Genomic DNA, 14509 nt, shown 5'->3' on the forward strand with positions numbered 1-14509 from the left:
CATGTGTTTATTGGTCATTTGTGTATTTTTTTGGAGAAATATCTATTCAGATCTTTTGCCCATTTTCAATTGCATTGTTTGAGTTGTAAGAATTCTTTATATATTCTAGGGGCATCTGGGTGGCTCAGTTGGTTAAATATCTGCCTTCGGCTCAGGTCATGATCTCAGGGTCCTGGGATGGAGCCCCGCATCAGGCTCCCTGCTCAGCGGGAAGCCTGCTTCTCCCTCTCCCTCTGCTGCTCCCCCTGCTTGTGCACTCTCTCTCTTTCTCTCTCTCAAATAAATAAACAAAACCTTAAAAAAAAAAAAAAGAATTCTTTATATATTCTAGACCCTTATCTTGTTTTGCAAATATTTTCTCTCATTCTCTTTTCACTTTCTCGATGGTGCCCTTTGAAGCACTAAGTTGTTAATTTTAATGACATCCAATATCTATTTTTTCTTTTGTTTCATGTGCTTCTGGTGTCCTGAGCACCTGGCCTGATCCAAGATTATGATTTACTCCTACATTTTCTTCTAAGAGTTTTATAGTCTTAGCTCTTAAATTTAGGTCTTTGATCCATTTTGAGTTAATTTTTGTATATGGTATGAGGTAGGGATCCAACTTCATTCTTTTGTGTGTGGATTCCAGTTGTCCCAGCACCATGTGTTGAAAAGATTATTCTTTCCCCCACCGAATTATCTTGACACCTTTGCTGATCATCCGTTGGCCATAAATGTAAGAGTTTATTTCTGGATTCTCCGTTCTGTTCCACTGACCTATATATATCCTTATGCCAATGCTGCAGTGTCTTGGTTAATCTTGCTTTGTGGTAAGTTTTGAACCCTGAAAGTAAGTCCCCCAACTTTGTTCTTTTTCAAGATTATCTTGGCTATTCTGGGTCCCTTGCATTTCCAAATGAATTTTAGGATCGGCTTGTTAATTTCTACCAAAAAAGGGCAGCTGAGATTTTGATAGAGATTTTGTTGAATCTGGGGATCACTTTTGGAAAGTATTGTCATCTTCATATTAAGTTTTATGATTCATGAACTTGGGATATTCTTATTATTTGGCTGTTCTTTAGCTTATTTCAACAGTTTCTTGTTGTTTTCAGTGTACAAGTTATGCACTTATTTTGTTAAATTTATTCTTAAATATTTTATTCTTTTTGATGCTATTGTAAATATAATTGTTTTCTGAATTTCATTTTTGGATTGTTCATTGTTACTGTATAGAAATACAACTGATTTTTGTACGTTGGTCTTGTAGCCTGAAACTGTGCTGAGCTCGGTTAGTTCTAATTGTGTGTGTGTGTGTAGATTCCTTGGGATTTTCTCTATGCACAATCATGTCATCTGCAAATAGAATGCTTCCTTTACAATTTGGATGCCTTTCTTTCTTTTGCCTAATTGCCTTGGCAAATTAGGAACCTCCAGTACAATGTCGAATAGCAGTGGTGAGAGCAGACATCTTCATCTTGTTCCTGGTTTTGGGGAGAAAGCTTTCAGTCTTTCACCATTGAGAATGGTGTTGGCTGTGGGTTTTTGTAGATGCATTTTGCCAGGCTGAGAAAGGTCCCTTCTAATTCTAGTTTGTTGAGTGTTTTTGTCTTGATGTTGAATTCTGTGAGATGTCTTTTTATATCTATTAAAATGGTTGTGTGGTTTTGTTCTTTATTCTGTTGCTATGGTATACTACATGAATTGTTTTTCATATGCTGAACCACCCTTGCATTCATGGGATAAATCCCACTTGGTCTGATATATAATTCTTTTTATGTTATTGCACTTGGTTTGCTAATATTCTGCGATTCCAATGACCTGGTTTGCTAGTATTTTGTTAAGGAATTTTGTGTCTCTGCTCATAAGAGATATTACCATACACTTTTTTTCTTATGATGTCCTTGTCTGGCTTTGGTATCAGAGTAGTACTGGCCTCATAGATTGAGTTGGGAAATGTTCCTTCCTTGTCTGTTTTTTGGAAGAATTTATGAAGGATTTGTGTTAATCCTTTAAACATTTGGTGGAATTCACCAATGAAGTCATTTGGTCCTGGGCTTTTCCTTGTGAGAAGTCTTTTTTTTTTGTTTTTTTGTTTTTTTTTAAATTTATTATCTTGGGTGCCTGGGTGTCTCAGTCGGTTAAGCGTCTGCCTTCGGATCAGATCATGATCCCAGGGTTCTGGGATCGAGTCCCAAATGCTCCCTGCTCAGTGGGAATTCTGCTTCTCCCTCTCCCTCTGCCACTCCTTCTGCTGGTGCTCTCTCTCCCTCTCTTTCTCTGACAAATAATTAAACAAAATCTTTTAAAAAAATTAATTTATTATCTTTATTTATTGTAGATCTGTTTAGATTTCCTGTTCTTCCTTGAATCAGTCTTAGTAGTTTCTATATTTTTAGGAATTTGTCTGTTTCATACAGGTTTTTGGTTGTAATTTGTTGACATGCAGTTGTTTATAGTATTCCTTTGTAATTCTTTTTATTTGTTTAAGGTTGCTGGCAATGCCTCTTCTTTCATTCCGGGATTTTAGAAATCTGAGTGTTTTCTCACTTTTTAAAATTTGCTTGGCCAGTCTAACTAAAGGCTTATCAATTTTATTGATTTATTCAAAACCCAACTTCTGGTTTTGTTGATTTTTCTCTCGTTTTTTTTCATTTTTTGTTTTGTTAATTTCCGCTCTGATCTTTATTATTTACTTTGGGTTGCTCTGGGTTTAGTCTTCTCTCTTTCTAGTTTCTTAAGATAGAAGATTAGCTTATTGATTTGAGGTCTAGCTTCTTTTTCAGGTAGGTGTTTACAACTGTAAGTTTTCATCTAAGCACTGCTTTAGCTTCATTGCGTAAGTTTTGGTATGTTGTGTTTCATCTTTATCTCCAAGTATTTTCTCATTTCTCTTGAATTTCTTTTACCCATTGATTATTCAGGAGTTGGTTTAATTTCCACATACTTGTTAATTTCCCAAATTTTCTTTTGTTAATTGATTTCTAATTTCATTCCATGTGGCCAAAGAATACATTGTGTATGATTTCAGTCCTTTGAAATTTAAGACTTATTTTATATGTGTATCCTGGAGAATGTCCCGTGTACACTTGAGAACTGTTCTGTTGTTGAGTGTTCTGTAGATTCGTGTTAAGTCAAGGTGGTTCATAGCGTCACGTGTCTTCTCTTTCCCCATTGACCTTCCACCCGGTTGTTCTCCGTACTGTTACTTTTCCTGATGGAGTGACCCTTTTGTAATGGGGTCTTCTCTGTGTCTAGTAACAGCTTTTGTCTTAAAGTCTCTTTTGTATGATATCCATATGCCTTGTGGCTGTTGTTTGTGTGGTACATCTTCTTCCACCCGTGTAGTTTCGTTGTGTCTGATTCTAACATGCTCCTTGAAGACAGCATGCAGCTGATTGTGGCTTTTAATCTGCTCTGCTGATCTCTGCCTCCAAGTGCGATATTTAGTCCATTTACCTTTAATGTACTTACTGATAAGGGAAGATTTATGTCTGTTATTTTTCAGTTTTTTACATGTCTTTTTCCTCTTTGCCCCATTGCTGTGTGTGTGTGTGTGTGTGTGTGTGTGTGTTAGATGGATGTTCGCTGAATTCCCCTGTGTCTGTCACTGAATTTTTGTTGTGGGGGGAATTCTTTAGTGGTTGTACTGCAGATTCCAGTGAACAAGTAAATACAGTCTAGTTTGGCTTCATACCAGCTTAGTTTCAGGAGTGTACAAAAGCTCTGCTCTAATAGAGTTATGTTCCCTCCTAGTGCCTTTGTGTGATTTTTGTCATACAAATTACAGTTTTATAGATTGTGAGCCCATCAACACAGTTTTGTGATTATTGCTTTATGCAGCTCTTTAAAGTCAGATAGGAAAAGAAAAGATTTACGAACAAAAATACATTTATTCTGTCTGCTCTTTGGCTCTGCGGTTGCCTTTACCTGCACCATCTGTCTCTTCTTGTGCATTCGACTAGTGTCTTTCACTTTGGTCTGAAGGGCTCCTTGCAGTGTTTCTTGAGGGATAGGCCTGTTAGCAGTGAATTGTCCCCATTCTTGTTTATCTGGAATGTCCTAACGTCTTCACTTTTGAAGAATAGCTTTGCTAGATTTCAATATGTTGTTAATCGTCTTTGTCTTCTCACCCTTTGAATGTATCATCCCACTGCCTTCTGGTGTCCACGGTTTCTGATGAGAAGCCAGTGTTATTAAGCTGGGATTTTGGAAAATGCTTTATATACAATAAGTTGGGTTTTTTCCTTGCTGCTTTTAAAACGCTCTTTGTCTTTGACTTTTAACAGTTTTAACTATGTGTCTAGTTACGGATCTCTTTGTGTGTGTCCTCCTTAGAATTTGTTGAGCTTCTTGGATGTAGAGGTTGTCGTTCATCAAATTTGGGAGGTTTGGGTCCATTATTTCTTCAAAGGTTCTTTCTGTCTCTTTCTCTCTCTCCTGTCATTGGACTCCCATTATGTGTATATCAGGTGGTCGGTGGTGTCTCTTTGGTCCCTGAGGCCCTGTTCTTTTTTTTCTTTCTTTTTTCTGTTCCTCAGAATGGACCTATTGATCTGTCTTCAGGGTCACAGATTCTTTCTTTTGCCAACTAAAATCTAATATTTAGTTGTTCTAATGAATATCTCATTTCACTTGTACTTTCCAAGTCCAGAATTTTCTCTTTGGTTCTCGTCTATAATTTCTTTCTTTTTACCAATGTTCTCTATTTGGTGAAACATTATCTCATATTTTAATTCTTTAGACATGGCTTCCTTTACTTCTTTGAACATGTTTATAAGAACTGGTTTATAGTATTTGTCTAATAAGTTCAGCATTGGGCTTATTCAGGGACAGTTTCCACTGACTACTCTTCTCCTTATGTATGGGCCATACTTACCTGTTTCCTTGTGTGTCATAATTTTTTTGTTGACATTAGACATTTTAGATGATATAAGATGGCAACTCTGGAAATCAGATCCCCCCACACACACACAATTTGTTGTTGCTATTTGTTTAGTGTCTTTTCTGGACTAACTATGTAAAAATGTGTATTCTTTGTCATGCTTGGCCACCGAAGTCTCTGTTTGGTCAGCTTAGTGATCAGCTCATGAATGGACAGAGACTTCCTTAAATGCTTTGATCCAAGAAGTCTTGTGGGTTGTGGCCGAAAGCCGTGTGTGTGTTGGGCACACCTTGAACCCTCAGCCAGGTAGTTGCCCCCTCTGCCTTAGCTCACACTTCCTGCTTGTTCCGGGCCTCAAGTTCAGCCAGAGGTGAGAGCTACGGACTCTTCAGGTCTTTGGGATTTCTCACCAGCCTCTTCTTTGGCCAAGCGGAAGTTGCCACCGCAGACCGCTCGTTGTCCAACAGTATCCCTGATTGTTCTCGACAGGCCCGCACTGAGCCGGTTGTCAGGCCAGAAGAAAAGACAAGCCTGGCGAATGGGTTTTTTCCGGGTAGCAGCCTGACGATTCCAGTAGTGACAAGTCTCTGAGGGAGGAGGGGCTTTGGGACCCAGTCTTCCCCTCCCAGTGGCTGCTAGGCTGTTGATCTCCAGGCTACTGTGGCCCCAAGGTTGCTGGGTATAAAGGCCGCTGCAGAGCTGGAGAGAGGGAATGAGAACAGTAACTGAAAATGCCACCAGCTTTGCCCTTCCCACCAAGATTGAGCCATTTTTCTAGAGTAAACCCTCCTTGGATTGTACGGGTCTTTGGTTAATTTCCAGAGTTTTGAAAAAGTTAATTTTGTCAGTTTCCCCCGGGTTCTGTGGCATTTTGAGCAGTCCCGATTGCTGGGCAGGAAGGCCCTTCCTAGCCCTTTACTGTTCCTAGAGGTCCTGCCGCAGATGCGCTTGTACGGACGCATCTTCACGCACAGCCATGTGTGTCTGTGGGCCGGAGTCCCGGGGATTCCAGCTTGCTTTCCCAGAAGCAACCTGCAAGAACACTGACTTCCGGAACCCTCCCTCCCTCTGTGTGGTGGCGAGCATCTTGATCTTTGCCAAGCCCCGGGGAACACTGGCATCTCGGGGTTATAATCGACCTGTCTCTTACGAGTGAGCTGTTGAGCATTTTTTCGCATGGTAAAGTGCTCCTTGTTGCTCCTGTTCTGTGAGTTGTACATCCATAGCCTTTGCTCATTTTCCTGTTGGTTTATTGGCTTATTTAAGTGTAGGAGCTCTTTATTCATTAAGAAAACTTGCTCTGTGTGACAGGTTGCAAATATTTCCTGTCTGCTGACTTTGCTAATGTTTTGCCGCGTGGATGTTCATGTGTCTGAGTCTCTGTGTCCCTTCCCCAAAGATTATATTAAAAAATTCTTTGTGTGTTTCCTCTGGTACTTTTATGGGTTTCATTTCCACATTTAAATCTCACTAATCTATTTATCACTTATTTTAATATAAAACATGACCCAGGAAATCCAGTTTTCTATTTCAAATAGCTGCCCAGCTGTCATCCATTTCTTGACAAATTAGTATTTCTTTAGCGGATGTGGAGCACCTTCTCTTATGTCGATACCCGTGGACAGTGGTTCTGCTTGTGAGCTTTCTCTTCTGCCCCATCAACTTGCCTATGTGTGTGTTACCACACCGTTGTGATTACTGTAGCTTTGTGCTATGTTTCTACGTCAGAGACCGCTTTCCGTTCACTTTGAGGCAGTTAGACAACAAGAGGTGCGGGGGAGGGGGGTGTTTTGTGAAACTTAACTCAGGGCCATAGGGGCTGCTGGTGGAGCATGGGATGGAGGGGCCCTGCTGTCCCCATCCAGAGCAGACGGCAGGAGGGAGGATTGGCAGGGCCCGGGGAGCATCATTCCAGAGTTGTGACTCAGGACTGGGGTTGGATAGACTATTACAGAAACAGGGTGTCACAGAATTAGCTAACTCCAACACAGGATTTATGTGTGCTTCTGCATGAAAAGCTCTAAGGTGGGTGCCCCAAGCTGGTGAGAAGACACCCACAGTGCCGTTGGGGCTGTTCTCTTCCTGGCATCAGTGCGTAGGGCCTCCATCCCCAAGGTTACCTCTTGGCCCAAGTTGGCTGCTGGGGCTCCAGCCATCACAGGGTATGGGGATGGAAAGAGGGGAGGGGGTATACCTCCATTTCCTGTGAAGAGCCTTTTTCAGGTGCCCTGCTGCTTTGTCCAGTCACATGGTAGTATCCAGCTGCCCAGGAAGCAGAAAATGCAGTCTTTTATGCTGGGGATAGGCATCCAGCTACCAGCAGCCCATATGCCCAGGCAAGAGGGTGAATAGATCAGCCCTCAGCCGGCTGCTCTGAAAGGGCCATCACACAGGGCTGTCTGGGATGGAGTGGGATGTGGCGTCCTGGAGTTGTCACCTGCCTGTGGGGGATGGGGCCCCAGAATGGAAGAGGACCCCCTTCCTCATGGACCTGTGTGTGACAGTGTCTGTGTGACAGTTCCTACGTCCCTGAGAATGACCTACTTGACCCCCCTTCCCCCCCAGCTGTTACCACCTGCTGCCCCTGGGTGCCCCAGGCTGTCCCAGGCTGTATGCCCCCTTACCCTCCCCATGGAAATACCACCCCCTCCAGGAAGCCTCACCAGATCCCTCGAGTAGCCTAGGAAGGTCCCTCTGAGCTGAGTGACACTTCAGAGAGACATGCGAACCTCAAGTGGCCCAGGGCAGAGATCTGGGGACTCCACATTGGGCCCTGGATGCCACTTGGGGATGGGGGATGTGACGACGAGGCTGGCTTGCTGGGAGCAGGGGCGAGTGGTCACAAGCGACTCTGCAGGTAAGGGAGGAGGAGCGGGAGGGCACAGGCAGTGACTGGTCGTGGGGAGGGCCACGGGGCTGAAGAGGCGGCCACAGAAGGGCCCTCTGCAGCTGTGTGGGGAGGGCACCACGTGGACCAGGGCACGACGGCCGGGGAGGGGAGGGCAGGGCAGGCGGGAGAGCGAGGACAGCAGCGGGTCCTGGGGATGGGGAGTGAGGTGGGGCTGGGGGCCGCGTTCCCCGACGGCGGCGGAGCTGGGCTCATCCTCGCCCCTGCGGGACTGCAGGTGGGGCGCGAGGGGTCCGCGGAGCCCGGGGTCCAGCGGGGGCGGCGGAGCGAAGGAGCAGCAGCAGAACTGGCCAGGCAGCGGGGCGGGGGCCGCGCGGGCTCAAGTGGAGAAGCTGGTGAGGAGGCCGGTGTAGACAGCGAGTGTAGACAGCTCCTTGGGTAACTCTGGCTTGGAAGGGGGCGGCTGGACGCTCCCCAGGGTGGAGCGGAAGGAGGGTGTGGACACGGCCCAGCGGGGAAGAGTGGGTGAGGAGGGAGGGCGCCCCGCGCGCGGGCAGGTGGGAGGGGCGGTGGGGGGCCGTGGAGAGAGGGAGGTGGACACGGTGGGGCGGGGCGGCCGGCTGCCGGCGGGGTGTGTGCCGTCTCGAGGGTGAGGCCCCGCTGCCGGAGAGGAGGGGCGGAGCAAAGCTGATGAGACTTGAGCGGGGCAGGTAGGCAGGAAAGCGGGCAAAGCTGTGAGGGTGGCAGGTCCGCTAGCAGCCCCCATACCCATTCTCCCCTCTTTACGAGGAGTAAGTCGCCACCAGCTTTAAAAACTACATTTCCCAGCCTCCCTTGGCTAGGAGTGGTCATGTGACCAAGCTCTGGCCAATGAGTTGTGAGCAGCTGCGTTACGTGGGCTTCTGGGAAAGCGCCTAAAAAGGAAAAGGGGTGTTCCCCCTCTTCTCCTTTCCTTCCCGTCCGCTGCCTGGAATGGGGATGTGATGGCCGGAGCGTCGCCCTGCATCTGGGTCCCTGAGGATGAGGTCCCAGCCCAGGGTTGCTGTAGCAGACAGTGGGATGGAGGAGGGTTTCCAAGGACTCTGTGTAGGTGTCATAGCTGCCTGGGGCTGCCAGTAACCAGATTTCCCTCACACAAGAGAAAATGAATAATCTCCTTTCTACTTGTGTTCATTTGGATTTTCTCTTTCATGCAGCCAAAGCCAATCCTAATAGCAAGGCAGCTGTGGGTGGGCATGGTGGGAAGAGAGGAGGGCCGAGTGGTGTGGGGAGTGGCCTCACGGGCAGCGAGCTCTGCCTCTGTCTGGGCTCAGCAGTCCCTGGGCAGGAGACGCGAGGCCTTCAGGTAGGCCTGTATGTGTCCGGACTCACACCTGCAGGACCTGTGCCTTGCTCGACAGGAGACAGAGACGACCTGGGTGTGTTCTGGGATGCCGGTGGATGCAGACTGCAGCCAGGACTGGTCCCAGGAGCTTGAGGAGGGACCGTCCCAGAGTGCACTCAGATCGCGGACCGGAGACAGCCCTTCGTGGGGCCCCCGTGGTGGGGGACAGTGATAAGGGGCCAGGAAAGCCACCACTCACCTCTGCCTCCAGCTCAGGCTGGGAGTGCCGGCTCGCGGGGGCCTGAGCACCACGCAGGCACTGGGCAGACTCCCAGGGTGGGTGTACCTGGTCTACCTCATCCTCTCCCTCTGAGGGCTGTGATGCAGCAGGCCCCGCTGAGCTCAGGCAAGGTGGGCTTGGGGAGACCCCAGCACCTTTGGGGCTGCCGTCCCCGCTCCCAGGAGGTGGAGGCTGTAGCTTCTTGCTTGGCAGCACTTCGAGCCCGGTTGGGCTAAGTGCACAATAATGTGGGTGATTTGATTTTAGGCCAAGAGCCCTCTGGAACTTTCTGGAGCTCTGGGTCTCCTCTGTCAGCTGCCTGTAGCCTGGATGCCCAGGCCTCAGTGGCGGGACCAGGGGTGTCCCCACCCTGCACCCTCCCCTGTTAGATTCAGCAGACGTGAGCTCTGCCAACGGGAGAGCCCCGCTCGTGGGGCTGACAACGTCAGCAGGGTTACTTAGCAGAAAATTTCCTGGTGCCAGTGCTGTGCGGATGGAGGGGGGGGGGGACCGGATGTTCTGAAGCAGAGCAGCCTGCAGGAGGCCAGCCGCAGCAGTGGGCAGGGTGGTCGCAGCTACCTTTACCCCCAGCCCCACCCCAGCTGCCCAATGGGCTGGGGGCTGCCCCTCAGCGGCCCTTTACCCACTGGTGATGGGGAAGGCAAGAGGGGTCGCTCTCCCCACTCCTGCCCAGGCAGGTGCAGCCACCCACCCTCTCAGGCCCTCTCGCTCCCCAACCCAGCCTCAGCCCTCCCCGAAGTGGATGCTGGCGGGCTACCTAGCGCGGGGACAAGGTCTGAGATCTCAGCCGGCTCCTCGCACACGGAGGGGATGCACACCTAGAGAAGATGCGTTCCCAAGCGCAGCCGGCTCTTTCTGTGGCGCAGGGCTCGGCGCGGACCAGCCGCAGGGTTGGGCGGGAGCACGGGCCCCACAGCGCCCGGCATCCTGCTACCCCTCGGAGCTCTTGCCAAGTCCGGGCGGTGCTGCTGTGGGGACCCCTCCTCACCGTGCCCCCGGGCCTGTGTCCCTGCAGCCTTGGCTCTCGTGTCGGGCAGCCACAGGCTCAGTGTCACCACCTCTCCCTTCCCCGCGTTCCCAGGGCTCCAGGAACCCGTGTGGAGACCGCGCCCAGAGCGGGACCCGCGAGTCTTTGGAGGAGAGGTGGCTGTGCTGGGCTGGAGCGCGGGACTCGTGCGGGCCGGGCTTGCGGTCCAGCTCTGGCGCCCTTGGGCCAGCCGCTCGAGCCTGGGGAGCCCCAGCTTCCCTCCTCTGGGAATCGACAAGAGCTCATCCCTGCCAGGCCTGGGGGCACATGTGCCCAACGCAGGCCGGCCCTGCCCCGGCCTGGTGCTCCAGGTGCGGATGACAGGGGTAGGTGCCCAGGGGACAGTGCTGCTCCCAGCCCCGACTCTGTGCCCGGCTCTGCTCCACCAGGCTTCCTCCCCACTAAGAGCCCCTTAAGGCTACACAGAGGAGGAAGGGGGATGTCCCTGAAGCCATGGGGTCCGGGGTGAGGGAAGGGGAGACCCGGGGACTCTTGGATAGCAGACAGTCACTCAGCCCCAAGTGCGTGTGTGTTGGGGAGGTGGGGAGCCCAGGCGCCACCGCACTGCAGAGTTTGGCCATGGGACACCGGGGAAATTGGGGCCTGAGCCCAGCGCCCGGTCCAACAGCCCGAGGCGCCTCGGTAGCCATGACGTAAGTCCCCACCGACGGGCGAGGGCAGCGCGGGAGCCTGAGGGACGCGGGTGCAGCCTCCTGCGGTTTATTGATTGAGTAAAGTTCAGCAAAGTGCTTCCGAGCGGGCCGAGCCCGGCCCCGACGCGTACAGTCGTTTATAAATTTAAAACTCTTCTGTAGCAACCGGCTATATACAGAGTCCACGACCGAGGCCTTACGAAAGCCCCGGCGGCGGGCGCCTTCGGGTCCCAGTCGGCCGCCGCGCTCAGAGGTGCGGCGCGTAGAAGGCGGGCGCGCCGTAGGTCTGCGAGCCCAGCACGAAGGGCGACAGCACGGCCGGGCTCGACAGGAAGGGCAGCTGCGCGGCGCACACCAGGCCGCCGGGGCCGTGCGCCGGGTACCCCGCGGGGCCGTGCATGGCGAGCGGCGCGCCCATGGGCGGCGACGGGCTGAGCGGGCTGAGGCCGCCGGGCAGCCCGGCGCCCGGCCCCGCGCCCGGCCCCGCTGCCCCGCCGCCGCCGGTCGGCGCGCTCGTGTCGGCACCGGGGTTCTGCTTCTTCCACTTGGTGCGGCGGTTCTGGAACCAGATCTTCACCTGCGTCTCGGTGAGGCTCAGCGACAGCGCCAGGTTGAGGCGCTCGCACACCGACAGGTAGCGCGTCGCCTTGAACTTGTTCTCCAGCGCCACGAGCTGCTCGTAGGTGAAGGCGGTGCGCGCGCGCCGCGGCTTCCCGGACTTGGAGTCCGAGCCCGTGCGCTTCCGCTTGGGCTTCGCCGCCGCCGCCGCGCCCTGTGGGGTCGGCCCCGCGCCCCCCGGCGCCGCCGCCGCCGAGCCTCCAGGCGGGCCCGGGGCTCCGGGCGAGTTCCCGCGGGGGCCGGGGCCCGCAGCCTCATCCACCGCGCCGGGGGCCGCCTCGGCCTCGGCCGCGCCGGGGCAGCCCGACCCGCGGGCCGCGAGGCCGCCGCCGCCTCCCCGCGCCTCCTCCGCGCCGCGCGCAGTCCCCGCGTCGGGCGCCTCGTCGTCGTAGTCGTCGTCGGGCGCCTCGTCCGCGCTGTCCGCGCTCGGGCTGCGGCCGCCGCCGCCGCCGCTGCTGTAGCCGCTGGCCTCGGCCTCGTCCGCCTTGCAGGGGTCGCCGGCGCCTGCGGGCGGGCGGGGCGGGGAGGAGAGCGCGGTTAGGGCGCGGCGCCCTCCCCTCCGCGCGCCCCTGCCCTCGGGCCGTCGGGCCCCGGGACGCGCGCCCTCCCGCTGTGCCGTCGCTTCCCGGCGGCACGGCCCTCCTCCTCCTCCTCCCCTGAGCGCCGTCGTTCTCCTTCCTCTTCGCTCCGCGCCCGCCCGCGTCTGCTCTCCGTCCCTGCCTCGGTGCCTCTGTCCGAGCCGGGCCGGCCGGTGCCGCGCGCGGGTCTACGGAGAGCGAAAGCTCCGATCGATCCGCGGGGCAGATACAAACTTAATTAAACTCATTTTGTGTAATGTACAAACTAGTTAACGGCCATTTAATTTATTTCGGCGTATATTACCCTCCAATTACGGAAAGGCGTGGGCCAGCCAATTACTGGGCATTTTAGAGCCGACGGGCCAGAGGCCAGGGGTGGGCCTGGAGCCGGCTGCCGGGAGGGAACTTCTGGGGCCCAAACCCGGCCGCCCCTTTCCACCTCAAGCCTCCGGGCCCTGGAACTTGGCAGCCCTCCGCCCCTCAGCTGAAAGCCCGGCCGGTCGGGGTCCTGACCAGGAGGTCCCGGCCTGGGCGGTGGGGGTCCTGAGCAGTGCTAACTCCGGGGGTGGGGGTGGTGTCCCCGCTAGGTCCAGTCTGAGCAGAAGCTCCAATCCTCCAAGCAGAGGCCCCTGAGGTGGCTGCATTTCGAGTGTGGAAAATTTGGAAGACAAGAGTCTGTCCTGGGCGGGGCCTGGGAGGGCATCTATGCGGACTGCACCCCACAGGTGGTGGTGTAGCCATGAGAAAAAGCCAGGGCAGGTGCTGTACACAGTGCTACCCAGTCGGGCACCAAGCCCCCGCTGCTGAGTCAGGTTGGCATCAAGAACCCGGTGAATAAATGTCAAACTGGGTGCTAGCAGACTTCCCCAGGGCAACTGCAGAGGTTGCATGGAAGTCAGCAGGGCAGGTGTGGTGGGCGGGGGGTCCACCCACACCCCTTAGCAGGAGCAGGCTGTCCCCTAGAGGACCCTGAGAGCACCTGGCCATCTAGTTTTACCTTGTCAGGGTAGTCTGAGGAGGAAGAGGGCCTGACTAGGCTCCCCCCGAAACCAAGAGACAGGGCCTTCCGCTGGGATGGGCTCCCCATGCGGTGGAGGCTCTGGGTGGAGACTTCCAGAACTCCGGCTAGGCCGAGAGCCCGAAGGGTTCCCCTCCGGCCAACCTGGGTTTGCTCTTCATCTAGACCACACCTGGATCAGGCGAGTCCATGTACCCCGAGGCCCTTATGCCCCAAGACTGCGGCCCCGGCCCTGTCGACCCTGAGCTCCCGTCCCTGCTTTGCCGAGGGGCTGGGAAGTTGGAGGGAGGAAGGGCCGGAGGAGGGGGCACCAAAAGCAATCAGGAGCCGGTCGAATGCAATTCTCGATCAATAGCGGCCCCTAATAAGTGTAATAGGTTTTAATCGAGTAATTATCCGAATTTTGACCCTATAATTTAGATGTTCGGGGGGAGTTTGCAAGGTGCTTGAAAGAGATATGCATGCTGCCGTAATGGGATATCGACCGGGCCGGGGGCGCGGGCCGCCCCATTACCGGCCGCTTTCCGCCGCTAAGCACATTTCCCCTTAACTGTAATCGAAGGGATTTAATTGTTTTTCCAGAGATAACCAGCGTTTTGTCACAATTAGTCTGATTTGTCCAAAAAAAAAAAAAAAAGAGGAGAGGGAGAAAAGGGGGAGGGAGGCCTCGGGCGGCGGTGGGGGCGGGGAGGTCACGGGCCCGCCGCCTCGCAGGTCCCCTCCTCCTCCGCACCAACTACCTTCCAAGGCCGGCCCTGCAGCCCCGCAGCCCTGGGACAGGCCCGGCGGAGCCATCCCGGGAGGCGCGGGGCGGCAGCGGCCCCGGAGTCCGGGTCGGACGGAGCCCCGCGCGCTGCGAACTTCGCACTGAGCCCCGGCACTCGGCTGGCCCGGCTCGCCGAGGGGCCCGGGAGCGTAAACGCATAGATGCGGCCCGTCCCCCGGCTCCCGCGACCGGAGCGGGCCGCGTCCTACTCACGCGGCGGCTCAGCTCCGGCGGCGGCTCCAGCTCCTCCGGCGGCGGCGAGGGCGCGGCGCTCCAGCTCCTCTGCGCGCGGCGGGCGTCCCGGGGCGGCGGGGGCCGGGGCGCACGGGGCCGGGGCGCACGGGGCGCACGCGGCCGGCGGCACGGGGCCCAGAAGCACACAGCGGCGTCTCCTGCTGTTGAACTTGTTGGGGTCCAGGATGTCCAGCACCGAGAAGGAGGTGGGGCGCGGCGGCGGGCCAGGCCGGGCCGCCCCGGGCCCTTCGGGCGCCGCGGGCACCGTGTCGCTGGCG

General features: G+C 54.2%; 1 protein-coding gene across 1 annotated transcript in view; it reads right to left on the reverse strand.

Moving 5' to 3' along the window:
* Nucleotides 1-11264: 11264 nt before the first annotated feature.
* NKX1-1 (NK1 homeobox 1) overlaps nucleotides 11265-14509 on the reverse strand; it is a 36978-nt gene continuing 33733 nt past the window's right edge. The window contains exons 2-3 of the mRNA XM_032395509.1: nucleotides 14211-14503; nucleotides 11265-12139 (exon numbers count right to left, since the gene is read on the reverse strand). Coding sequence (XP_032251400.1) covers nucleotides 11265-12139; nucleotides 14211-14503 — 1168 coding nt within the window. The remainder of the gene's footprint in view (nucleotides 12140-14210; nucleotides 14504-14509) is intronic.

The sequence above is a fragment of the Phoca vitulina genome, unplaced genomic scaffold, assembly GCF_004348235.1.
Source record: "Phoca vitulina isolate PV1807 unplaced genomic scaffold, GSC_HSeal_1.0 scaffold85, whole genome shotgun sequence".
NCBI lineage: Eukaryota > Metazoa > Chordata > Mammalia > Carnivora > Phocidae > Phoca > Phoca vitulina.